The 25,147-nt window shown below is 47.4% G+C and overlaps 1 protein-coding gene across 1 annotated transcript in view; it reads right to left on the bottom strand.

Annotated features, from left to right (window-relative positions):
* The window catches only part of Iqgap1 (IQ motif containing GTPase activating protein 1), a 100,431-nt gene that overhangs the window by 5,180 nt on the left and 70,104 nt on the right, over positions 1 to 25,147 (bottom strand). The window contains exons 19-36 of the mRNA XM_059272370.1: positions 23,411 to 23,581; positions 22,611 to 22,694; positions 22,450 to 22,521; positions 22,288 to 22,357; positions 21,714 to 21,922; positions 18,746 to 18,901; positions 18,035 to 18,198; positions 16,485 to 16,709; positions 12,496 to 12,636; positions 12,320 to 12,404; positions 11,043 to 11,275; positions 10,295 to 10,427; positions 8,952 to 9,054; positions 8,192 to 8,327; positions 7,834 to 7,921; positions 7,028 to 7,240; positions 6,193 to 6,359; positions 2,559 to 2,681 (exon numbers count right to left, since the gene is read on the bottom strand). Of these exons, the coding sequence (XP_059128353.1) occupies positions 2,559 to 2,681; positions 6,193 to 6,359; positions 7,028 to 7,240; positions 7,834 to 7,921; positions 8,192 to 8,327; positions 8,952 to 9,054; positions 10,295 to 10,427; positions 11,043 to 11,275; positions 12,320 to 12,404; positions 12,496 to 12,636; positions 16,485 to 16,709; positions 18,035 to 18,198; positions 18,746 to 18,901; positions 21,714 to 21,922; positions 22,288 to 22,357; positions 22,450 to 22,521; positions 22,611 to 22,694; positions 23,411 to 23,581 (2,573 nt within the window). The remainder of the gene's footprint in view (positions 1 to 2,558; positions 2,682 to 6,192; positions 6,360 to 7,027; positions 7,241 to 7,833; positions 7,922 to 8,191; positions 8,328 to 8,951; positions 9,055 to 10,294; positions 10,428 to 11,042; positions 11,276 to 12,319; positions 12,405 to 12,495; positions 12,637 to 16,484; positions 16,710 to 18,034; positions 18,199 to 18,745; positions 18,902 to 21,713; positions 21,923 to 22,287; positions 22,358 to 22,449; positions 22,522 to 22,610; positions 22,695 to 23,410; positions 23,582 to 25,147) is intronic.

Raw genomic sequence — 25,147 nt, 5'->3', positions numbered from 1 at the left:
TCCAGGCTCGTTTACCTAATCTACGTACTATCCATCCTGCTTTTCTGCTTCCTCCATATCTCCTCGCATCCCTGCCCTTCTTCTTCCCAGTGTTCTTTGTGCCTAGAAATCCTGCCTAGCTATTGGCTGTTCAGCTTTTTACTAAACCAATCAGAGTGACATTTCTTCACAGTGTACAAAAAGATTACTCCACAACACAGAGTGGCAATGTATGCCTGTAATCCTAGCACAGCAAAGGCTAAGGGAGGACTTGAGGCCAGCTTGGGCTACAGTGAGGCTCTCTCACCACAAAACAAAACAAAAACTGAGCAAGATGCTGTGTACCTATAGTCCTAAATGTGCAGAAGAGTGAGGCGGGAAGATTATTGAGTCGTTAATTCAGTATCAGCCTGAGCAGCATAGCCAGGAACCATCTCAAAAAAGATGGCCCCTCACATGGCTTAATGCAAGCACTGGTTGATTGTAAGTGTCAAGATTACAGCAATATGATAAAAGTATAATTAAGTGCTCTAAACTAGATCAAGATAGGAAATACATAGCCATTATAAAAGATACTTTCTTTTTTTCTTTTTTTGGATTTTCAAGATAGGGTTTCTCTGTGTTTCCCTGGCTGTCCTGGAACGCCTTCTGTAGGACCAGGCTGGCCTCGAACTTGGAGATCTGCCTGCCTCTGCCTCCTGAATGCTGGGACTAAAGGCATGAACCACCATTGCCCAGCTCAAAGATGCTTTCAAAAAGTATGAAAATGTCTCATAATACAGAATTATCAATAAAAGTTGAATACGTGACAACCAACAATATCCTAATTCATGTTCAAAAAGTGAGGTAGATTACTTAGGCACACAGCAGACAGACTGCCTTTCTCTGAACAAAAGCATAGAAGGAAGTTTACTACCTCAAGAGTTTCCCTTTAGCTCATGGAGTCCCAGGTGCCTCTCTCTCATGCTTTGCCCTACTTTCAAAGGTCAGTCAGTCATACATATTTCAGAATCAGAAGAGCTAAGAACCTTCTGGAACAAAGGAAGGGATGGTCGGCAGTCCAAGCTCAATGTGTTCTTTCTAACAATGCAGGCCAGGGCTGCCAGAGGACACTGGGTCAGAGACCTGAACTGTTCTGACCCAGGGGTAAAGCCAGCTGGGCTTCTGGAAAGGAGGCAGCTGATCCCTATGTGGAATAAGGCGAATGCTTTTTGTGGGCATGCATGGTGGTTTCAATGAGAATGGCTCCCATAGGCTCATACATTTGAATGATTGGGCCCCAGTAAGTGGAACTGTTTGGGAAGGACTAGGAGGTGTGGCCTTGTTGGAGGAGGTGTGCCACTGGCTTTAAGATGTCAAAGCCCACAGCAGGCCCAGTCTTGCTCTCTCTGTGTGCTTACTACCTGTGGCTCAGATGAGCTCTCTGCTACTTCTCCAATGCCATCCCTACCTACCTGCTGCCAATTTCCCTGCCATGATGATCATGGACTAACCCTCTGAAATGAATGCTTCCTTTTATAAGTTGCTGTGGCAATTGTGTTTTGTCACAGCAGTAGAACAGTACCTAAGAGTATGTCTTGGTCAGACACAGAAAATGAAAGAATAGCTTTCTGCAAGATTATGATGAGGTGTATACACACACTGGTGTCAACATGCCTGGGACAAATGAGAACAAGAAATTTGTTCTCAGGTGGCAAACTCTTGGGGAATAAAGGCACCTGTCCTCAAGCCTGATTACTAGAGTTCCACCCCTGGGACCCACATGGTATAAGGAGAGACCCAACTTCTGCAAGTTGTTCTCTGACCTCCATGTAGATATATACTATGTGTATGTGTATGCACACATATAAAATAAACCTAGTTTTAAAAATGCATTCTCTTTTATTGCCAGGTTAATGAACTGTTTGTAAAACATAGCTCTGTACATTAAAAACATATATTTTTATAATACATAAAATATATTTTAAAAGCCCCCAGAAAGAGAAGTAAGAACAATAAGATAACAATGGGATGAATTCAAAATTTAAAAAAAAAAAAAGTTTCTAAAACAAAGTTAAAATGGAAATACGGGAGAAAATGTCTCCACAGGAAAAGTGCTACTGCCCAAGCATGAGGACCTCAAGTTCAGATCCCCAACATCCATGCAAAAACCTGGGCCCAGGCTGGGCAGTGGTGGTGCACGCCTTTAATCCCAGCTCTTGGGAGGCCGAGGCAGGCGGATCTCTGTGAGTTCGAGGCCAGCCTGGGCTACAGAGTGAGTTCCAGGAATACGCGCAAAGCTACACAGAGAAACCCTGTCTCAAAAAACAAAACAAAACAAAAACCAAAAAACCTGGGCCCAGCAGTGCATCCCTGTGACCACAGCACTGGGGATGGAGATGGTGGACACAGGCAGAGCCCGGGGGCTTGCCAGCCAGAAGCCTAGTGGAATTGATGAGCTCCAGATTCAGTGAAAGACCGTGCCTCAGAAGATAGGGTGAAGAGGAAGAGGGCACCTGACACTGGCCTCCATGTTCACACGCACACACACATGCACAGACACTAGCACATACATGTGAACATAAAAAGGAAACACTCACTGATTTACTTGGAGGTCCTCAATTTCCAGAAGAACTCCCTTTTCATGTAGTCTGGCTGCTGTGTATTTCAGAGAAATCTTTTTGCTTTTCTTGCCTTTCATTTCCCTAGGCTTTTTGGAGACCCTGTGAAAGGAAACAGAACCACATTGTGATGACTGTAAGCAATCTACTACATGCCTTGGACACCATGGAAGTGAGGCTGGCAACTCACACAGCAGCATAGAGACACATAACTCTAAAACGGCAGACAAATGTGAGGACTGGCCCAAACAACCTCTGCAAAACTGGACATGACTATTCGCTTCCACCTTTATTTTAAGTCACACTGGAGAACAAGGCCACGAACTTAAGAGTGTGCCAGAGCTCCCATGTCAGTTCTGGAACCAACCCTCACAAGGCCATGGCGGAAGGTAAAAGCACTTGTTGCACAACCTGAAGAGCCTCCTTTGGTCCCCAGAACCCACATATAACGCTGGCTACGGCGGTGTGTATTTGTAATCTCAGCACTCCCACGGTGAGACGGGAGGTGGAGACAAGTCCATCCCTCAGACACTGCTGGCCAGCTAGAGTACGCAGAGACCCAGCCTCAACAAGGGGGAAGGAGAGCCCATTCCCAAAAGCAGCCCTCTGACCTCACACGTGTGCTGTATGTATTCAAGCATGTCTATAACACACGAATGCACACAAACACACAAATAAACACTGGTGAGGTGGAATCAAGAGGATCAGGTGCTCAAGGCCAGCCCTGGCTACATGGTGAGTTCACCAGCCTACTGAATTATCTGAGACTCAACAGCAAAACAAGTGAAATTAAAATAATTTTTAAGGTGCTGGTGGCATATGCCTTTTTTTTTTTTTGTTTTTGTTTTTGTTTTTCAAGACAGGGTTTCTCTGTGTAGTTTTGGTGCCTTTCCTAAAACTCACTCTGCAGCCCAGGCTGGCCTCAAACCCACAGAGATCTGCCTTCCTCTGCGGAGGCACGTGCCTTTAATCCCAGCATTTGGGCGGTAGAGGCAGGCAGATCTCTCTGAGTTTGAGGCCAGCCTGGTCTATAGAGCGAGTTCTAGAACAGTCAGAGTTACATAAAGGAACCCTGTCTCGAAAAGCCAAAATAAAGTAAAATAAATATTTAATACTAATAATTTTAAAGTCACTGTAACTCAAAAATAAAAGAAGCAAATTTTAAAAAGATGTATGCATTCTCAAATATACAAAATGCAAATAAAACATCACCATGAAATAAAAAAAAAAATGCCTGGGGCTGGAGAGATGGCTCAGAGGTTAAGACCGCTGACCGCTTTTCCAGAGGTCCTGAGTTCAATTCCCAGCAACCACATGGTGGCTCACAACCATCTGTAACGAGATCTGGTGCCCTCTTCTGGCCAGCAGTCATATATGCTGTATACATAATAAATAAATAAATGTAAAAAAAAAAAAAATGCCTGTAAAGCCCTGGTTTTGCAGGAAAGACTTCCCCACACACAACTTTTAGACACTGGAGCAGCACAGCAGTGACAGAGGATGGAAGAGAAGGTGAAAGAAACAGATGCTGGCAGTCCACAGGGAAATGAAAGACGGAAACACCATGCCGAGTAACCACGGGAAGAAAAGAGGTGAGTGCCATCCCGGGATCGTGAGCGGGTGATGGCAGGCTGTGAGTGGGGCGACCCTTAGGAAGGTCACCGAAACAGCAAATGCCGGCTGCTCGGAAGTTCTGACCCATCCATCCCTTCCACGTCTAGGAATTTACTCTCGGGAACTGCCTGCATTTGCAAACCGGCACGTGTGTAAGGGGCTGAGGCAGACATTTTAAGAAATGGAATGGATTATTTTGTTACTTTGTGTGTGTAAGCGTATGTGCACCACATACATGTGTGGTGCCAGGTAGGTCAGAAGAGGGTATCCGATTCCCTGGTACAGACAGTTGTGAGCCGCCATGGGGGTGCTGGGAATTGAACCTGGCTCGTCTGGAGAAGCAGCTGGTGCCTTTAACCACTGCACCATCTCTCTGTTATTTTGAAGGATTACCTTTTCTTTATGTTTGTGTGTCAACTGTGTGCATGCCTGTGGAGGCTGGTGGGGTCTGCCAGATCCACTGAGCTGGTGTTACAGACAGCTATGAGCTGCCCTATGTGGGTGCTGGGAGCCAGATTCCAGTCCTCTGGAAGAGCAGCAAGTGCTCTTACCCACTGAGCCATCTCTCCAGCCCCACCGAATTGTGTAATGGTGAACAAGTTGATACAAATGTTCATCAACAGATAGCGGAGTAGAAGCATCTTTTCTAGCTAGCTCCTGGAACAGTGTGCAGCCATTCAAAATGAACACCTAGCTGGGTCTGCCTACAAGACCTAGAAATGTTGACCCTGGTAACCAGGACGGCTAGCCACTAGATCAGTTTCTAAAGGAAATCAGGGAGGCTTGGGAAAATCATCATTCTAGGCCCAGGAAGAGCAAACTACAAATTAAGCCTGACAGAGCGTGTCAGAAAGTCAGGGAGCCCACAAAGACTGGCAGGGACCTGTCACAAGGGTACAGGAGTCAGCTCCCCAGGCGGCGAGGGGACCATCTCTCTAGTACCAGCCCCGCCTCCCTCCAGGGATGAGCATGATTGATCTATGGGAGAGAAATGCAGGCAACTAATTTAAATCTAGAGAATCCATAGGAAGGGCTCATGGGCGTCCCGTCCTTTCAACCTTTTGAAGTTTGAAATTTCTAAAAAATAAAAGGTTGGGAGTTTGCAGTTTCTTCCCTGCAAAACTGGGAGGTTCGGGTCTGCGGCCAGCACGGGAAAGCTGCAGCTAGCTTTCCCTGGAGACCTGTGGTCCAGCCGCAGCATCGAGGAGCCCAAAGATCTATAAAGTCCTTAGGAGGCTGGTCAGTTTGGGGACAGGCCTCCATGGGCTGGGGCTACAGGTGTGTGCCACCGTGCTTGGTGGCAGATTTGGAAGCCAAGTTAGGCGGTCCCCTTGCACGGTTCACTAACTCCAGACCAAACCACAACAAGAAGTGCTGGAAGCATCCTCAGGCCCTTTCCCAACAGCCCACATCACACTGCTAAATGGAACCTGCAACTGTGCAGACATCAGAAGCAAAGTAAGGAAGTAATGAGTAAGTAGAACCTAGGTGCTGTAGCTAAAATGTGCTGTCAGCCAGGTGTGCTGGGGCATACCCTTCATTCCAGCACTTGGGAGACAGAGGCAGGCAGATATCTGAGTTCAAGCCCAGCCTGGTCTACATAGTGAGTTCCAGATCAGTCACGGAAAAAAAGGAAAAGAAAGGAAGGAAGGAAGGAAGGAAGAAAGAAAGAAAGAAAGAAGGAAGGAAGAAAGAAAGGAAGAAAGAAAAGAAAAGAAATTTAGTATCAAGCCAGCAGTATGACTCAGCAAGTAAAAGCACTTACTTCAAGACCCTGAGGACCTGGGCTCAGGTCACAGCTCCTGGAAGCTATGGTAGACAGAGAGGACTTCTGGGAGTTGTCCTCTGAGCTCCACACACGCACTCTCCTCTCCCCACATTAACAGTAGTAAATTTAGTGTCAAACTAAAACACTTCTTTCACTGTCACTCTGGAGCAGTTTCTACTTCTTCTCACCCCTCTCACCCTTGCCCGGGAAGAATGAAAACCAAAGACTCACTTGCCCTTGCTGGCCAAGTTATCCAAGCAGGTTTTGATATAGCTCTTGTAGTAATCCACCTGCTCTCCGTAAAAGGTGGCCTTCGAGTTCAGAGCCGCGTACGTCTGCTGCAGTTTGACCAGCTCGGCTTTCCTCCTCTGTCTGTACCTCCGCTGATTCCGGATGTCCTGGAGCACAACCAGGACAATCAGGAAAACGAGGACAGGCAGCCTGCGCCTCCTGAACCATCACCCCGCTCTACGACCCAGCTGGGCTGAACTCAAACACGCCAACTGTTCTTAACAGGCAGTGACCTGTGTTCACAACCTAAAGAAACTCACCTCTCATCTGCCTATATCCTCTAGCAACAGGGAGTTGTGTGTTCAGATTTTGTGGTTTTAGACTTTACTTACAAAGCTGGTCTAAACCTCATAAACATGCTATTCTGAGAGGGAAGGAAAAGAACCAAGTTCTTCGGTGTGAACAGCATTATCTCAGTGAAATTAGAACTCTGAGCCCTGGCTTGGGGTGGTTCTCACAAACCAAGTCTATCATATGATCACCAACTTTATATATTCCATAGCAATTATGAGAAAGGCCTGAAGGATTCTTCACGGGTAACAAAAAACTCAGACACTGGAAGCTCTACTGAAGACCGTCGCCTCATGAATTTAGACCAAACAAAAAATCCACCTCAGGGAGTGAAGTCCTGGTGTGAGAGTCAGAGACAGGTCCTGAGACTGTACTAGTCTGCACATGAGAAGCTATGCTGTGGTCTGAGTGGCTTCTGTCTGTCTGAGCTCCTGAAGCAGCTGTAAACAAGGCTGGGCCACCACTGTTCCCCCACATGCAGTACCTTGGCAATGTCATTGATGAGTTCCTGGTATTTGTTCTTTGGGTCCACGGTCCCAAGCTCTGTTAGCTTCTTGAGGCCAGTCTGAATTTTCTCCTTCTTCTCCTCAAGGCTGAGGTTGCTATCCTCCTTCATGGGTTTTGACTTTTTCATCTTGTCAGGGGTTTTGGCATCCCGGATAGCGCGTCTCTGCATGGCCCTCTGATGTTCAGCCTCCTACAGATGAAAAAAAAACCAAAAAAAACTTCTTGGTAAGTTCATCATTGGAACCCTAAACTTGGACTCATACAGCATATCTGCACTCGAATACAGAGTTCTCAAACTCCGCTGCAAATTTCCACCCTCTACTAAATGCCAGACGAGGAAGAGCATCAAGGTGAGATATCTCATTCCACCTAGCAAAGCACAGCTGTGAATCCAGATGCTCGGCTTCCTGAAAGCCACATCCTGCACCTTTATAGACACAAGCAAGGTACTTCTTATAATAACAACTATAAGACAGTCATTAAATTACTAGACACGCTGTTCTGTTCCAGATTAAATTCTCATCCATCCTATATTCTCCATCTCCCTCTCCTTCTTCCTCTCTATTCTCTTGTAAGGGCAAGGGATTTCACGTCCTAAGAACATCTTCTGGATTTAGGAGTCACCAACTTTCTCAGTCAGATGAGCCCAAATTATGACTGTCCCAAAGTTAGACCCATGCTCACCCTAGGGTCCAATTCCTTCCCTGTACCTCTATCTAGGGATGCACCCATCATAGAGGAGCTTATCCATTTTAGGAAGATGAGTATGAAACCTTCGGGTACCTGTTCACTGGTGGCTGGCGTCTCTAGGATTTCAGTCAAGGTGTCTCCTGGCTGGAACCGGATGACATCCACAATTAGACGTTTTGTGCTGCAACGAGATGGGAATGGGTTTTAACACGGCTGTGTGCTCTACCTCCTCGTCATTGGATCTCAGCCCAGCTGCAGCACCACCATCACGACCACAATGCCTTGCTGCAGCACCCACAGGGGCAGTCACCGGCACAAGGAACAAGGAAACTACAACAGGTGGCACAGGGGAGGAGTTCTAAGACTGTAACTGTGGGTTAGCAAACTAAGTCCTGTGCCAAGTCCAGGACAGGGTGATGCGGCCAGCACGGTCGTTCCCTTCCATACTCACTTCAGTAGGATGGTCCGAGCATCCATCTCTGCATCCTCGTCACCGGGCACATCAAACTTGTTGGTCAACGTGAGGGACACTTCTGTCTTGGCCAGGGCCTCCTTGTTGGGGTCATTTACATTGCCGCAACTTTCCCCTGCAGTTTTGGGAGCGCAGAAAGAGTCAACGAAATAAAAAGATACTTTGGAGGGAAAATAATACAAATAAATATGATGCAGGTCCAGCGTGACTCTTGAGAAACCAACATACTGATGTGTGGCAAGCAGTTTGTACTGAGAAGTAAAGGAAAATATGCCAGATGGTTAAGGAAAAGGGTCCAGAATACAGTAACTTCATAAAGGTGTGAAAAATCATTTCACTGGGCACAGTGGTGCACACCTCTAGTCCAGCCTTCAGGAGGCGGACAGAAGTAGATCTCTGCGAATGTGAAGCCAGCCTGGTCTTCTAGTGAGTTCCAAGCCAGACAGGACTACAAAGTGAGACCCCCCCATCTCAAAAAATTTCAACAATGTAACATTGAAATTCTCCCTCAAAATAGCCTTTCCTTTATAAGACTTACACTTTCTAATTATGTATGATTATTTTTGTCTTTGTATTTGAAAGTATCTCTTTCATTGGACTCGGCTGCTCATAGATTGGGGCCTACATTGCGTTTGTCTCCTACAGGGTATCTAGAATTTGATACAGTGCAAAATCAGAGAGATAATGATCTCTGCTAGGTTCCCCTCTCAGCTTTTTAGAAGCTAACTAAGAACATTACCTATCAGGGACTCAATGGTGGGCACCTCGCCAAGGTCGTCCAGCAGTTCGTGGATGGGGTCATTGTGCTCTGGAGCAATGGCATCCTGATGGTCCAGCAGGAGCTGCAAGGACACAAGTGATTGACCCATGTTCACCCTCAACCCTCTGTCCCCAGCAGCAAGGCCCAACAGGGATCTGCACAAGAGGCCAGACAACAAGACCACCACACCCAAACACAGACAGGTTAACCTAGTAAGGAGCATGAGAGCAGCACACTGAACTTCACGGAGCAGCATGCACTGTGAAACACCAGGGAATCCTGGCCTTGCTCCCTCTTGATTTAAATGCTCCCATGTAAGCAAGTCACAGGACATAGACTAAACTCATCACTACACCCAACAAGCACCAATAGAACGACATACTGAGATTTACTCAGGGTTCTGGGGACATAGCTTGTTTTGGTTGTTTTTGTTTTGTTTTGCTTTTTGTTATTGTTTTCTAATGCCAGGTTTTAAACTCTGCCAAAGTACAGTCTTTTTATTCAGAAAAGAAGCATCAAGACATTATCTTAGTGTCATGCAACCAAGCCTCATGCACGCTACTATCCCAGCTGATCTCCTCATGTATGTACTACTGCTTGATGCACATGTCCCCAAAGGGAGAAGGAAATTGTGTCTGAAAAATCTGTATAACTAGGGAGCTTTCAAAGGAAAACTCCACAGCCACAGAGGAGAAGAAGCTGGCGCTCTAGGCCACGTGAAAGGAGTAAGGCAGACGGCTGGTATAAGAGGATTTATCAAGCCCCTAAGTCAGTGCTCTCAATGCGCTTTTGGAGTCCATTCCTAGGCATTCTGGGTCAGGACACCTGTCATATGTCTGGCAAACATCACTTTTCAATGTCAGCATGGATGATTCTGAAGCAGGTGGCTTAGGGGTAACTTGCAGAGCAGCAGATATGTCAAATATGAAGCAGAGCTGGGGTGTGGCTCAAAGACAGAGCACAGAGCACGTACGAGACGCTGAATTTGATTCCCATCACCACCAAAGAACAGCAACAGAAAAGAAAGAGAAAACCCAAGGGGCTATGGTCAGTTAAGATGACAGCAAAATACAGGAGGTGGTGGCGCACGCCTTTAATCCCAGCACTCAAGAGGCAGAGGCAGGCGGATCTCTGAGTTCAAGGCCAGCCTGGTCTACAGAGTGAGTTCCAGGACAGCCAGGGCACAGAGAAACCCTGTCTTGAAAAACACAAAACAAGATCACAGCAAAATGAGATACCTGGCCATCAGAAAGGAAACAGGTGCCAGGGAAGGTAATTAAAGGCAGTGTGATGAAATTAAGTAATTAAGGGGAAACACTTACAGTGTGGGTGTTGATGATTTCGCCAATGGAAATGTAGATTACCGGCTTGGTGAGGGTGACTAGATCAGAATACTCATCCACGTTAAATTTATCCTGCAGCTCTGGGACGTCGCAAGCAGTTTGGAAAAACCGTCTGAAAATAAGCAGCAGCAGGTGGTGTTGGCATGCAAGCTGTGGGGAGGGCACTCAGACTTCCCAGCTCCGTGTCCAGCTGTGGGGAGGGCACTCAGACCTTCCCAGCTCCGCCTGTGTCCAGACACTAACAGCCAAGACAACGACATTGGAGAAAAATGGCCACATGTGTGCTGTTCAGTTCCTGCCTGGCAGCCTTGGGATACTAACAGCTAGTTCTCTGGCCAGTTTTGTTTCCACCCACAAGAATCACTCAACTAGCCAGGCGGTGGTGGCGCACACCGTTAGTCCCAGCACTCAGGAGGCAGAGGCAGGCAGATCTCTTCGTTTGAGGCCAGCCTGGTCTAGAGAGAGAGTTCCAGGACTGCACAAAGAAACTCTGTTTTGGAAAACAAAATAAAAACAAACAAAAAAAACCCCACAACACAAAACAGACAAACAAACTAACAACCCCCCCAACAACAACAACAACAACAACAACAACAAAGAAACGCAAAACTCTCCCCTAGAGAGACCATCTCTCAGCTCATTTTGTGAGGTCAACATTACCCTTATACCAAAAACAGACAAAGTATCATAAAAGGTTGGGTTACGTATCGTCTGCTTTGCCCCTTACCTGAATTTCTGGTAGGACTGAGAAAGATACTCATTAATGATGCTTAAGTGGGCATTATCGCCCAGAAACATCTTATTGGAAGCTGCATGCTGGAGCATCTTCGCAATGGAGCCCAGATTTCTGCGCTGGTCTGTGGTGAGCTGGCCCCCTGCTGACAGGTCAATGATGTCAAAGGCATCGGGAGCAACGATTGCCGGGTTCATGTATCGGTAGTAAAGCAAGTTACCAATAATCTGAAACAGAAGCATGGGCGTTAAAGACCACACTGCTAAGAAAGCCACACGTGACTTTGCTAGCAATGAAAATGAGAAAATGCGGTCCTGTGAGGAAAAGGTAAACAAAAAATACACGCCAACATGCATACATGCACATACACTTTCCTTCAAGACCTAGAATTCAAAATAAATTTAAAAAAAAATTCTGGAGTGTATGGGGGAACAAGAGAACTGAAAACTACTACCAGGATGAATGAAAGAATGGATTCAGAATGTATAAGTGACATTTAAGCTGTGTGATCCAACACGTCAGGGCATCTTTTGTTCCCATGTGACATTAGCAGCTAAGGCTGCTGCCATCCACCTGCGCTTTCGGTTTTCCTAGGTGGGCTCTTAGGAAGCTATGGCACACAGCGAAAGCAAACCCTTAAGATGGCCTATTTAGCACAATGCCATCCGTCCAACCCCACCATCCACATGCTGCAGACTGCAAAGGCCAAGGGCATGCCTCTGAAATAAGTCACTCAACACACATCTCTTCCACAGGAGAACTCAAGGACAATCATGGCATCTCCCCTAGAGTTCCAGAAAAAAATAAAATTAATTCACCTGAACAGAAAGTCTAGAATCGAGGCCTCACTGTAGGAAAGCACAGAACTAGGAGAGAGAAGAGAAAAGCGTTCAGATTAAAAAAAATAAAAGTAACTAAACAGAAAGAGAACAGCGAGTAGGAAGAGGCAGCAGCGAAGCCTTAGCAGGGCCGCCGTGCTTGCTGCGATTCGCCTGGCCACCAGGAGAGGGAGCAATGCTTCCGAGAAAAGAGAACTCAGGGAAAATCCCACTTCTATGCTCACTCAGCGTGCCTTTCCAAGGAACAGAAACTGATTAGAAAGGCTATCATCTTCTATTTACAACCGCTTTTGAGGCTCACAGTCAAGGAGAGCTGCGCCAGAACTGACACTCAGGCACTTCCTGCTGGTCTACGGTCAGGACTAGGTTTCTAAGCTGCCTCTAGCGGCTCCGAGGAGGAGGGCAGGGACCCACCAGTTTTCAGATTCTTACCTTCAGCAGCTCGTCCTCACCAGCGTCAGGGAACTTCTCATGCAGCGAATCCTTCAGCACTTTGGCAATAAAACGCATCCCGTAACTGGGGGATGGACAAAACAGAAGGTCAGGGCCACAGAGAACATCATCATCAATGCCAGGCTTTATTCGGAGTCATAACTGATGGTACTCACGGGATTTTGTCCACAGAGCTGATGATGGCTGAGAGGAATTTGTCTGTCACGGCCCTCATGTTCCTGATGGAGTTGTCTAGCCTTGTCTTCACTTCTTCATGAGACAAGGCTTGCTCAGGGGTCACATCATAGGGCAGTTTGCTAAGAACACAGAAATGACCCCCAGCAATGTTAGACCAATGCCCAGGATAGCTCGAGGCAGGAAACTCATCTTTTATAACTAGAAAGACCCAGAGGGTTTAGCTAACTTAAGCTGCTCTGCACAGAGCTGGTAAAAGTTAGAGCTAAGATTTGAACTTGGGTTTTCAACTGTGAATTGGATGTCTTCTGTGTCAGGCACTCTGATAAGCACTTAGAGACAGTAAGTCCTGAAGACAGCACATCTGTCGTGTCTCTCACGGCAGCAGAGGTATACAATCATAAACATACTGTGTGGGCTCAAGGCTAGCTCAGTGATGCAGGACTTACCTAGCGTACCCAAGGCCCGGGTTAATCCCTCACAATGAAGAAAAACAACGGCTCTGGCCACAGGCGGAGCCTCTACTCAGACTGGAGAAAGGAAGGAAGGCCCCCGACCCCAGGGACAGACAGACACCTCAGCTCAAGAAAGCGGAGGTGAAGGGTCTTCTAGGAGGGACGTCTACACACACGGAGAACAGAGGAGAGAAACAAGAGTGAAAAGGCTATGGGGTCAGGCCCCGGGGGACCCTAGACACTTGCTAAGTCTGGTTCTGAGGTTCTGGAGAATCGAGATGCCTCAGCAGGTGAGAGGGCCTGTCATGCAAGTCTGGAGACTCGAGTTTGGTCCCCAGAACCCACAGAAGGGTGGAAAGAGAGAACCAACCTCATGAAGTTGTCCTTTGACCTCCACATACTCCCTTACCCCCAACACAGACACACACAGTTTAAAGAAAGTTCTACATTGTGAGGAAAGATTACCCTAGAGCAGCACAAGGAATTAAAGATGGACAGACAGACACAGACGAGGGATGTGGAAACTGGTGTCCCGCTTGATCCAGGGACAATGAGGATGAACAAAGATTCAGGTGTAACAATGGAGACCAAGAAGGTCCACGGGACTGAAGAGACACCACACAGCCAATAGAACTGGGTACCCCTGGATGTTAGAGGAGGCAGGCAGACACAGAACTGAAGGAGTACCGTTAGTCAGAAGAGGCAGGCGTGAGAGGCTGAGGGTGGGGCCGGTGGCAGACACCAAGCCCTGGGTTCAATCCCCAACACCACATAAATCAGGCTCTACAGTGCATGCTTGGGAGGTGGAGGTGGAAGGGTCAAGAGTTCAAAGTCATCTGTGGCTACACCGTGAATTTAAGGCCAGCCTGGGATGCATAAGGACTTGTCCAAAAGAAAGAAAAGAAAAAGACTGGCTGGCATAGAGTAACAGATGTGCTACAACATGGGCCTACACTTAACAGGGGCGAAATAAAGACACAGAGTTGAGAGCCAGGGGAAAGTTTCTGGTACTTTCAAAGCTAAAAAAAAAAAGTGATGACTATCTTAGATTATCCAAGTGGTCCCTAAATATAAACCAGGTGACCTGGTAAGAGAGAGACAGAGGGAGACAGTATACAGGGGAGGGGAGTAGCCAGGGAGGAAGAGAATATAGTCACATGGTCACAAGTTAAGCAGTGCCAAAGGCCACCAGAACTGAAGCCAAGGAAAGGATGTATGGTGAGTTGGTTCCAGTCGCCATGGCAAAGCAAGACAAGCAGACAGGGTACAAGCCACAGCATGCTGAGTGACAGCCAGTAAGGGGTTGTAATTTATGACTCTAAGCTCTACGTGGTCTCTTTTATACCAGTAAAGTTCACCGTAACCTCACATGTTTGTTCAGGAGAGTGCTCAGTGGCAGAGCACTGTCTACATGTACAAGGTCCTGGGTTTGATCCTCAGCACTGTACAAAAGTTAATAAATAAAACAAAAATAGTAACAAACCAAAGAATTCAAACCACAAAGGCCAGTGGTTGTGGTCAGAGAAAAGAATACCGACAAGAAGAGGAACTTCTTTTGTTTTGTTTTATTTTTGGGACAGGGTTTCTCTGTGTAGCCCTGGCTGTCCTGGAACTTGCTCTTTAGACCAGGCTGGCCCCTGCCTCCCGAGTGCTGGGACTAAAGATGTGTGCCACCACCGCGTGGCTGGAGGAGAGGGAAAATTTAAGAATATAGAGATGATACTTCTCCGTAAGAGGTGACAAGGTCCGAGTCTGCTGTATTGGGTGATTAACTAGAAGGGAAAATGCTGGGGGAGGGGAGGGGCATGGTGCTTACATGCTGGGTGGCTTTCCATGCCTCATAGGTACTAGTACTGAAAAAAAACACGATTTCCATTTTATGAAAATCAGGAGACACAGTTTCTTACCAACACTAACAAGAAAAAAATCCTGAACTGGCCAGTGGAATTCTGATTTGTAAATGACAGACTCATTGATCATCTAAGGAAGTAACTTAGTAACCTCGAGCGTTCAGGGAGCGGCTATCTAAGGTGGCCTAGGTGACAGGCCAAACTTCCCAGATAAAGATGGCAGAGAGGTAGAGCTGAGAGCTGACCTGAGTGGTTCTTCCCCAGCACAAGAAAGTAAAAAGAAAAAGACAGGCAAAGACTGCCATCCTGGTGACAGACTTACAGGACACTAAAATCAACAGCGACACAGAAGATTTTGTTACTGGTCTGTAAAGGACACATTTTTGCAGCTAACTTTGAATATCTGCCTCAGCCCCCAAAGTGCTGGCTTTCTGTGTTCAAGCCACCATGCCCAGCTTGCAGGCTGAAGGACAGAGGTGTGAAAAGCTACTCACTCCACCAAGCCCCAGAGCTACCTGCTGCCCAACCCGCCCCAAAGGAAAACAGAGATAGAGCTGCTCACTGTCTCTGGGTGCTCACTCCACCTGTGTAAAGCCAAAAGCAGGGCAGCTCCTGAACTTCCTGTTCCCAGCAAGGCCCACATTGGACTGTCAAGCCTTTGCTTCAGATCTCTTTCTGGTGGTTGGAGTTCACTCCGGTGAACTCAGCTCCCCAAACACATGCGTTCATTTGGCTCAGCCCTCAGTACCCAGGCACAGGTCACCATCCACCCACAGACTTTCCCCGATCCCGATCTGCATGGCCGGTCCCCTTCAACTGCTCCAGCTACAGCGGGGTCTTTTCAGGTGGTAGGCCCCCCACGGCAGGGCAGTGCGCATGCACACTGTGCGCCTAGCACTCACCATCCTGTCCTCTAGGTCCAGCTACAAGTCCTGCCTCAGCAGATGGTTGTCCCTAACCACCTGCCAACGTTAGCGCTCTCCTCTACTCCGGTAGAATACCTTACAAAGAGCTTTGAAAACCTTTCCTTGACTGTAATTTTTATTTACCTGTGTGTTAGCTCTTCAACAATGAACTATGAAGGGGTAAGGGAATGAGTCTGTGTCATTCACTGTTATAGTTTTTGTTATTTCTTTCTTTTTGTTGTTATGGGGAGAGTCAGAGGGCAACTCTGTTGGGGTTGGTTCTCTCCACTTTTACATGGACTCTGGAGATGGAATTCAGTTCTCCAGGACTGCACAGGAACAGCCTTTACCACTGAGCTCTCTCGCCCATGCCCTGTTCACTACTGTTTTATTCTACATCTATCTAATAGCGCCGGTATATAACAAGCACTCAATAAATATTTGCCTAATAAGTGAATTATCAACTTAAATCACCATTCTCAAAGGAAAAGAGGTGTGTGTGTGTGTGTGTGTGTGTGTGTGTGTGTGTGTGTGTGTATGTGTGCTTCCTTTTTAGAGACAGGATCTCATGTAGTCATGCTGGCCCGGAACTCACTGTGTAGCTATGACTGAGCTTCCTGCCTCCAGATTCCAAACACTGAGATTATAAATGTACAGGAAAAGTTATTCAAACAATTATTATTGTAAATCAAAAGTGACCGCATTTTAAAAAGATACAGAGAACAACAAACACACGAAAGGAAAGGTGTTCTGATCATACCTTGCCTCTCCCGTCTGAGACTCCATCTGATTAACCCAAGACTTGTAAATATCCACAGGGTCGGTCTTGATGTTGAGCGATTTGTCATCCATAATCTCCTTCACAACAGGGGCCAAGATCTGTCGGAGGGCATTCTGGCCCCGGGCACCACGGTTGAAACTCACAACCATCTTAATAACCGTAGGGTTTCCTGTCACGATTTCTTGAATCTGATCCACCTTTGACCTATAAGATATCAAACACAAATTAAATTTAAACTTATACCAGAATCTATCAACTTAAAGACATTCTTCTGGAACCAGGTCATATCTTCCTCTGGAAGCATTTCTCGATATTCACATAACTTCTGGTAGCTGCTCACTCAGTTGGACCCTTCATATTAGGACCAGTACTGCAACATCATTTTTTCCCTGAGTTAAGTTCTCTCTATGTAGCTGAGGCTGGCCTCAAACTCCTAATCTTCCTGCCTCTACCTCCTGGCAATACTTTTTGTATTTTGTTTGAGACAGGGTCTATGATTTTCTTGCCTCCACCTCTTGAATGCTGGGATTATCAGTAGGCCATCATGCCTGTCCTGCTCTTTCTTTTAAAAATTACATGTAGTTATTTATGTAGAATATGTGTGTAGGCCAGAGAATGAGTCATTTCTCTCTACCATGTGGGTCTGAGGATTGAACTCAGGTCATCAGATGTGGAGACCCACCAAGGTTTCCTAGTGAGATCTGAGCTTGCTTTACCCAACAAGGTTCCATAGGGGAATGACTGGACCATGGGTGTGGTTACCAGGTGTTTGGAAGGGTCTGCACTTGGCTGTGCAGTATGCTTTGATCTAGCAAGGGGGAGGTCTTTTGCCCCACCCCTTAGTGTTGTTATAAAAATCCCTTTTGAAGAGACAGAAGGGGCCGGTGGATTTTGATCCAAGTCTTCCCGAAGCTATCCTGTGTTGCTGTCTGTCTCCTCTCCACTACCTTTCTATCTAAAGGTTTCTTATTCCTCTCTCCTCATAGGAACCCTTTAAAAGGTGGGAGCTGGCCTCCCACAATCAGACTTGGCAGCAAGCACTTTGTACCCACTGAGCCATCTTGCCAGCCCCACCTGGCTCTCTCTTAAGAAGTCACTCATAACTATAATAACTACACTATAGTACTAACCACTAAGAATCAGCCACTGTCGAGTCTGGTTCAGTTGCAGGATTAAAAGGTCTTTCATGCCTCTTGATAGACTAGACAGGGATGGACAGGTGGCCACACTCGACACAGGAATGCTTTGCAAGGCTCTGAATATGAAGACCTGTTCTGGGCATTAATTCTATTAACTATTAACCTCCTGTCCCGACCTCTAAAATGCTGGGACTTCAGGAGTGCACCATGACACTAGGCAGTTACCAACACTTCATACTAACTATTTTAAAGTGGATACTTTGAAAAGAGTATTTCTCACAAATTGAGACCAAGGAAATGCAAAAGTTAGCCTGAGTCTGAACTCTGAGCTTCTCTGGTGATGGGAGAGGCCCACCCATTCGCCCACCCTGTCCGTCAGTCCTTCCATACTTGATCTCCTCCTGGAGTGCCGTCTTGAACAGTCTTAGGAGCAAGTACTCCTCTCGCTGGTTGGATGCGTAGTTGTACAGGGTGAAGATGACTGAGTCCATGAACTTGGTGGACTTGTTCTGAGGCATCTGAAAGATCAGCTTGGCCAGATAGGTGGGGTTGGTCTGAAATAAAACCAACAGATCAGAAACTTTTAGATAATATAAAGGTTGATTTTTCTTTTAATCCATGCTTTTTTTAAATATATTTTTTTGAAATTATAATTCTATGATCTCCCCCTTCCCTTTCCCTCCACAATCCCACCTATATACCCTCCCTTGCTCTCTCACACTCACGGCCTCTTTTTCTTTCATTGTTGGTACATAAATATATAAATATAACCTGCTCAGTCTGTATAACGTTACTCGTATACATGTTTTCAGGGCTGATCATCTGGTATTAGATAAGCAGCTGGGGTGCTCTTCCCCGTTACTTTGGCTCCCAGCGTTCCTTAACTGCCGTAGTTCTTTGTCTAGGGTTGAGGCTTCTTGAGCTTCCCCTCTCAAGTTCATGCTTTGTAAAACATCAGAGATTACAATATACAGAAGAAGATAGCCCTTCACATGCCCCTCAGTGGGCAGCAGGCAAGACTCCTAGAGGGGTCTGAGGGAAGGTTTCCCACGAGGAAGAACTCAGCTAGGTGTTGCACACCCAACCCCCGGAGCCACTCACCTGTAGTAAGTAGAACAGGTGCTGGTAGGCTTCCAGCTTCTCCCTCTTCTCCTTGCTCAGGGCCTTGAGGCCTCCCCTCTGCTTGTTAATCATCATCATATCAGACAGCTGCTCCTTGTTCTTCTTGGTAAGCTTTTTACTATGGGAAACCACATCCTACAAACAAGAATGCACACAGAACAAAGGCTTGTAGTGCAGAGACGGTGCTTCTGCACCTGCACCCCTGCAGGTACCCGAAGCGCTGGCCAGCCCTTAGACGGCCCACTTTATCCTGTACCCCTGCAGGCACCGCGCTGGCCAGCCCCTCAGACGGCCCACTTTATCCTGTACCCCTGCAGGCACCGCGCTGGCCAGCCCCTCAGACGGCCCACTTTATCCTGTACCCCTGCAGGCACCGCGCTGGCCAGCCCCTCAGACGGCCCACTTTATCCTGTACCCCTTCAGGCACCGCGCTGGCCAGCCCCTCAGACGGCCCACTTTATCCTGTACCCCTGCAGACACCGCACTGGCCAGCCCCTTAGAAGGCCCACTTTATCCTGTACCTCTGCAGACACCGCACTGGCCAGCCCCTTAGACAGCCCATTTTATCCTGGTTTTGGTATCTCAGGCTACTTCTGCCACCTCGGCATGAAGAACCCAAGCCATGGATTTCTCCATGTGGGATCAGAGGAATCAGGAAACCACTTTCTAGGAGTTGATCTTAAAAATAGGGCCAGGTGGTGGTAGCACACACCTTTAATCCCAGCACTCAGAAGGCAGAGTCAGGCGGATCTCTATGAATTCGAGGCCAGCCTGGTCTACAGAGTGAGATCCAGAACAGGCACCAAACTACATGGGGAAATCCTGTCTCGAAAAACCAAAAAAAAAAAAAAAAAAGTTGAAAAATAGGATCTCAATTACCCCGGGCTGGCTTTCAGTTTACTACGTAGCTAAAGATGGCCTTGAATTTCTGATCTTCCTGTTTCCATTGTCCAAGTCCAAGAATTAAGACATGCACCACCACGCCTAGTTTTGGAATATATGAGGTGAAACCCATGGCTTAAAGTATACCACCAACTAAGACACATTCCAGCCTTAAAAACATGTCTTAAGGGTTTGTAAAGTTCAGGGGCAGAGTACCTGCCCAGCATGCCTAATATCCCGGTTCAGCTATCACAATAAACAGACAAACTCCTGTCATCCTAATTACTCAAGCTATCAAGGCAAAAGATTACAAGGTTGAAGCTGGGCAGTAGTGGCACAAGCCTCTAATTCCAGCACTCTGAGTTCGAGGCCAGCCTGGTCTACAGAGTGAGTTCCAGGATAGCCAGGGCTACACAGAAACCCTGCCTCAAAAACCAAACAAACAAACAAAACTTTACAAGGTTGGGTACAATCTGGACAACCTATCAAGGTATCATCACAAAATAAAATTTACAGGAAGTAGAGAGTTGGATAAGTAGCTCACCCTAGGGTGGGGGAAGCCCTGGTTCAATTGCCCATACTGCCTAAAAATGAATAAGCAAGCAAACAAACAAAAGGTTTAAAAAAAGGCGTCCATGGCTGGAGAGACGGCTCAGCAGTTAAGAGCCCTGGCTGCTCTTCCGGAGGCCCCACGTATGATTCCTAACACCCACATGGCAGCTCACAACCATCTGTGATTCCAGTTCCAGGAGATCTGACACCTCCTTCAGGCCTTCTAGGGCACCAACCACACATGTAGCGCACAGATATATAAGCAGGCAAAACACACACGTATAAAACAATAAATAAACTAGGGGTGGGGTGGGGTGGCCGGTGTGATGGCTCAGTAGGTAACGCACTGGCTGCCAAGCCTGGCAACCAGAGCTTGATCCGCAGGTCCCGTATGGTAGCAGGAAATAAGCTGCAACTCGCCCTCTGACCCCCACACGTGCCCAACCCAATAAATAATAAGTAACTATCCTCAAGTCGGAAATACCGGAAGTTCAAAACCCTAAAGGCTAAAACCCCCCAAAATATAATTCTGGAAAGCAAGTCAGCCAGGCACAGTGGTGAGTCTACAGTCCTAGCCCTGTGGACGGATGATGGCCAGATGGTACCTTGAGCTCAGAGTTACACAGAGACCTTGTCCTAAAACAAACAAGTTTTCCAACTATAGTCGGACACTGACTGGGATGTTGTTTCTAATAAAAACTTAGAACAAAACCTGAATCAGATAATAGAGGGACAAATGAGGTGATTCACTGAACCAAGACACTCAGACATGGAGTCTAGTCTCTAAGCAAACAAAAATGTAGAGCACAAGATGATGGTGGGTGGAAAGAGAAGAGGATTAGCGGGAGAAAGCTGGCTCCACACTCCCAGTTAGACCAGGTTAGCCTCCACACTTCCAGTTAGACTAGGTTAGCCCCCACACTTCCAGTTAGACTAGGTTAGCCTCCACACTCCCTGTTAGACTAGGTTGGCCTCCACACTCCCTGTTAGACTAGGTTGGCCTCCACACTTCCAGTTAGACTAGGTTAGCCCCCACACTTCCAGTTAGACTAGGTTAGCCCCCACACTTCCAGTTAGACTAGGTTAGCCTCCACACTCCCTGTTAGACTAGGTTGGCCTCCACACTCCCTGTTAGACTAGGTTGGCCTCCACACTTCCAGTTAGACTAGGTTGGCCTCCACACTCTCTGTTAGACAAGGTTAGCCTCTACATTCTCTGTTAGACTAGGTTGGCCTCCACACTCCCTGTTAGACTAGGTTGGCCTCCACACTCCCAGTTAGACTAGGTTGGCCTCCACACTCTCTGTTAGACAAGGTTAGCCTCTACATTCTCTGTTAGACTAGGTTGGCCTCCACACTCCCTGTTAGACTAGGTTAGCCTCCATACTCCTTGTGAGACTAGGTTGGCCTCCACACTCTGTCAGATGAGGTTAGCCCTCACATTCCCTCTCGGAAGAGAGCGGCAGCACGGAGCAGTACAAAGTGCCCACACCGACCGAGGCACTAGCCCATACCTGCAGCGTGATCTTGTTCTTCACCAGCAGTCCGATTTTGATGTCCATAAGATTGAGGTCATTCTCCAGCTGCTGGTTGGAACGGATGAGGGTGATGACCTCCTCCCGCATCTTCATGAGGTCAAGCTCCTCCTGAAAGTCCTGGTCACTTTGGTCCAGGAGGTGGACAAACTTTCGGACCACAATCATAGGCGGATCCTCAGCATTGACTGACAAAGCAAATACGAAGCAGACAAAGACCCGAGTTACCAGAAAAGACTCTAAGTCTGAGAAAGGATCGGCAGCACTGTCTTAAAGCTCTAGTGACACGTGAGATATTAACACTCAGGCCTGAATGTGCTAAGACAACCACCAGGTGCAGTTCCTTAGTTGTGTTATTTCTGTTACCACAGGGGCTACATCGGCAAGCAGCAAGACATCTAGCCACATGTTAGCAAAGGGGCTTAATCACAAGTGGCACCCTTCCCCCAAGCCTTGCCTTCAGGACAACCAAAGAGATCCGTGGAGAGTGCCCAGGACCTGAGGACTCCCAAGCACCGCCTCAACTCTTCACCGTGGAGCCATGGTTACTCACTGAGAGTCTTGTAGTCATCACGAGCTTTGTTTGCCCGAATGAAAGCCTGGATTTTGATAATGTCATTTATCTAAGGGACAAAGAGGAGATTCCCTTACTCATCTGTCACCAGGGACACAGGACAACCCACCTGACCAGCCTGTTGCACCTGGGGATACTCACGTGATCTCGGAAATACTGCAGGCGATCTCTATAGCGCTTTCTAGCTTGATGCATCCTGGCAAGGGACTGAATCTGTGGGAAATGGATCCTGGAACTTAGAGGAGGCCTTCTCAACATGTCCCTTGCACGCCCCCTGGACAAACCCGGATGGGCTTCCATACCTTCACAACTTCATCTTTGTGGGAGTGCAGGTAAGCCAGCCGGTCTTGATATGCTTTCTTCTGCTTGTATCCTCTCCACTGTGACTAAAAGCATCACACAGTATAAGTGGCATTATTTTCAAAGAATCAATAAAAGTTAAAAAAAATCTCAGCCTGCTGTTCTCCAAGCACATCTTCCTGATGAAGCCGTAGAAGGAAGTGCCTCTGCAGGCAAGGACCATGTCTACTTGGAGAACACTACTTCCCTGGCATCAGTGGAACACCTCACATGGATCTGTTTGGGGCTTTGGTGCTAGGAACCCAATCTATGGCCTGTGTACACTCTGCATGTGCTCTAGCACTGAGCTGTACACGCCCAGCCTACACTTGTCACCACCTTAAAACACAGTCACACGAATTTGTCATCCTGTTATCAAGCAAGGGAGACACATATTAACATACCCATTTCACAGATAAGGACACTTAAGAGACTCACGATGTCTAGAAGCAATGGAGCCAAAATTCCTAATTCAATTTTTCCTGCTATCATCACTGAAGCACCATTTATTTGTTGTGACTATAACACCATCACTATTATCTCTCCAGAGGTGCAAATATTGCCCACAGACACAGTGAAAGAAAACATGAAGCGTACTCCCTAACGCCTTTTGCCACCACCATTAAGCACAATGATTATAATTTCACAAACAGGAGGTAACCATCCAAGAGAAAAGAGGTCACAAGAAACACACTCACACATTCAACTTTAGTGTGACCGTTTATTCCTCCTGTTTGGGAGGCCTGCTCCCCGTGTGAAGTACCTGAATGCAGGTGATGGCGGGGATCTGCTTCTTCAGGAAGTTCATCCGGGACCGGAACTCCTGCCGCACTAGGTAGCCACGGCAGCAGGCCTGCAGCTTGGTGATCAAGCCTTCGTTGGCCAGCCAAAGCTGCTCTCGGTTATATGCAGCGGTCACTCCAGAGATGGAGCTCTGGAAGAGCATTTGGTGACAGTCAGGGACAAGAGACTGGACACAAAGCCTCACCCAGAACGCACGCGCCGACTTCACTCTCCTTCCATTACAGCCCATCAGTTGAGGAACGGGCACGAAGACCGCAGGTGTGCTTTCCAGGGCCAGGCTGATTTGTTCATTGATAATTCCATATTAAAGGCAGGCCTTTAATTCGTTCCTTATACCATGACCCCATCCCCACTGGCACACGATGCTGGTGAAGAGCCTAGAACTAAAGTGTGCAGGACACCTGACCACACACACCGGGAAGGGGTTTGCTCAGCGGCCTAGAGGATTTGGGCCATTACTACAGGTGATGGACAACAGAAAAACTTTCCAACAGAGATTTATTTTTAGAAAAATGGCGCTGTGGGCGGAAGAGCTAACAGACCGGAGGAGAGCTGTGTTCACTAGTGCACTGCCACCCCCCCCACTCCCCCCACCCCCCATATCCCCCCCACACCACCCAGTTATTTCTATTTTGTTTTAGAGACCGATTTGGTATGTAGCCTGAGCCTAGCCTTTAACTCTTATCATCCTGCTTCAGACTCCCAAGTACTGGGATTACAGGTGTGTATGCATGTATATGAGCATGCTCGTGCACACACACTGCATGCTGGGAAAGAATGTTGAAGTAAGTGTGAATGAGGTGAATTAGAATGCTATTATTGCAATCCCAGTAAGAGGTCCTGGGCTTGAGCTGGGCAGTGGTGGCACACGCCTTTAATCCTAGCACTCGGGAGGCAGAGCCAGGCGGATCTCTGGGAGTTTGAGGCCAGCCTGGTCTACAGAGCGAGATCCAGGGCAGGCACCAAAGCTACACAGAGAAACCCTGTCTCGAAAACAAAAAAAAACAAAAAAAAACCCCAAACAAACAAACAAACAAACAAACAAACAAAAAAAGAGGCCCTGGGCTTGAATGAGGCAGCAGCCATGAGAATGTTTAAGAATATCCACCTATCTGATTACCTACCAATATGCCTTCTGTTTCTTTCCTTAGTATTAGAGACCTTTTTCTAGGTCCTAACACCAAACACACAGTGAGCTAAATGCTTTGGGAAAGCTCACTCGGGAAAGCTGGGAGCATGCCCTACTGCTCTTCCTCTTCTCTCTGCTCCTGCCTGGACAGCTACTTCGATGGTTAGTGCTCCAAGCAGTCTCTGGGGATGACCTTGAGAATGTTCTAAGGACACAGCATGAAGACTGGAGGCTCCTGGAACTCTGAGGTCATGGAGCCACCACCCCTTCCCTGGTTCAAGGCGGGGTGTGTGCGTGTGCGTGTGCGTGCGTGTGTGTGTGTGTGTGTGTGTGTGTGTGTGTGTGCGCGCGTGCGTGCGTGCGTGCGTGCGTGTGTGTGTGTGTGTGTGTGTGTGTGTGTAAGACCTGACGGTTGGGAAAGGGCTAAGATATGGAGGTGCAGGTCTCAGGTGGCTTGAATAAGGTCACTGCTTTCTGCCTGAGAGTACCCTCTCTTAACTGCTTACAAGCCCTGTAGGGAGAGGGGTGATGCAGGGCTGACAGCTAGATCAGGCAGAAGCAGAAAAG

The sequence above is a fragment of the Peromyscus eremicus genome, chromosome 1 (genome assembly GCF_949786415.1).
Source record: "Peromyscus eremicus chromosome 1, PerEre_H2_v1, whole genome shotgun sequence".
NCBI lineage: Eukaryota > Metazoa > Chordata > Mammalia > Rodentia > Cricetidae > Peromyscus > Peromyscus eremicus.
The sequence above is the reverse complement of the archived record's forward strand: the minus strand, read 5'-3'. Positions and strand labels throughout refer to the sequence as shown.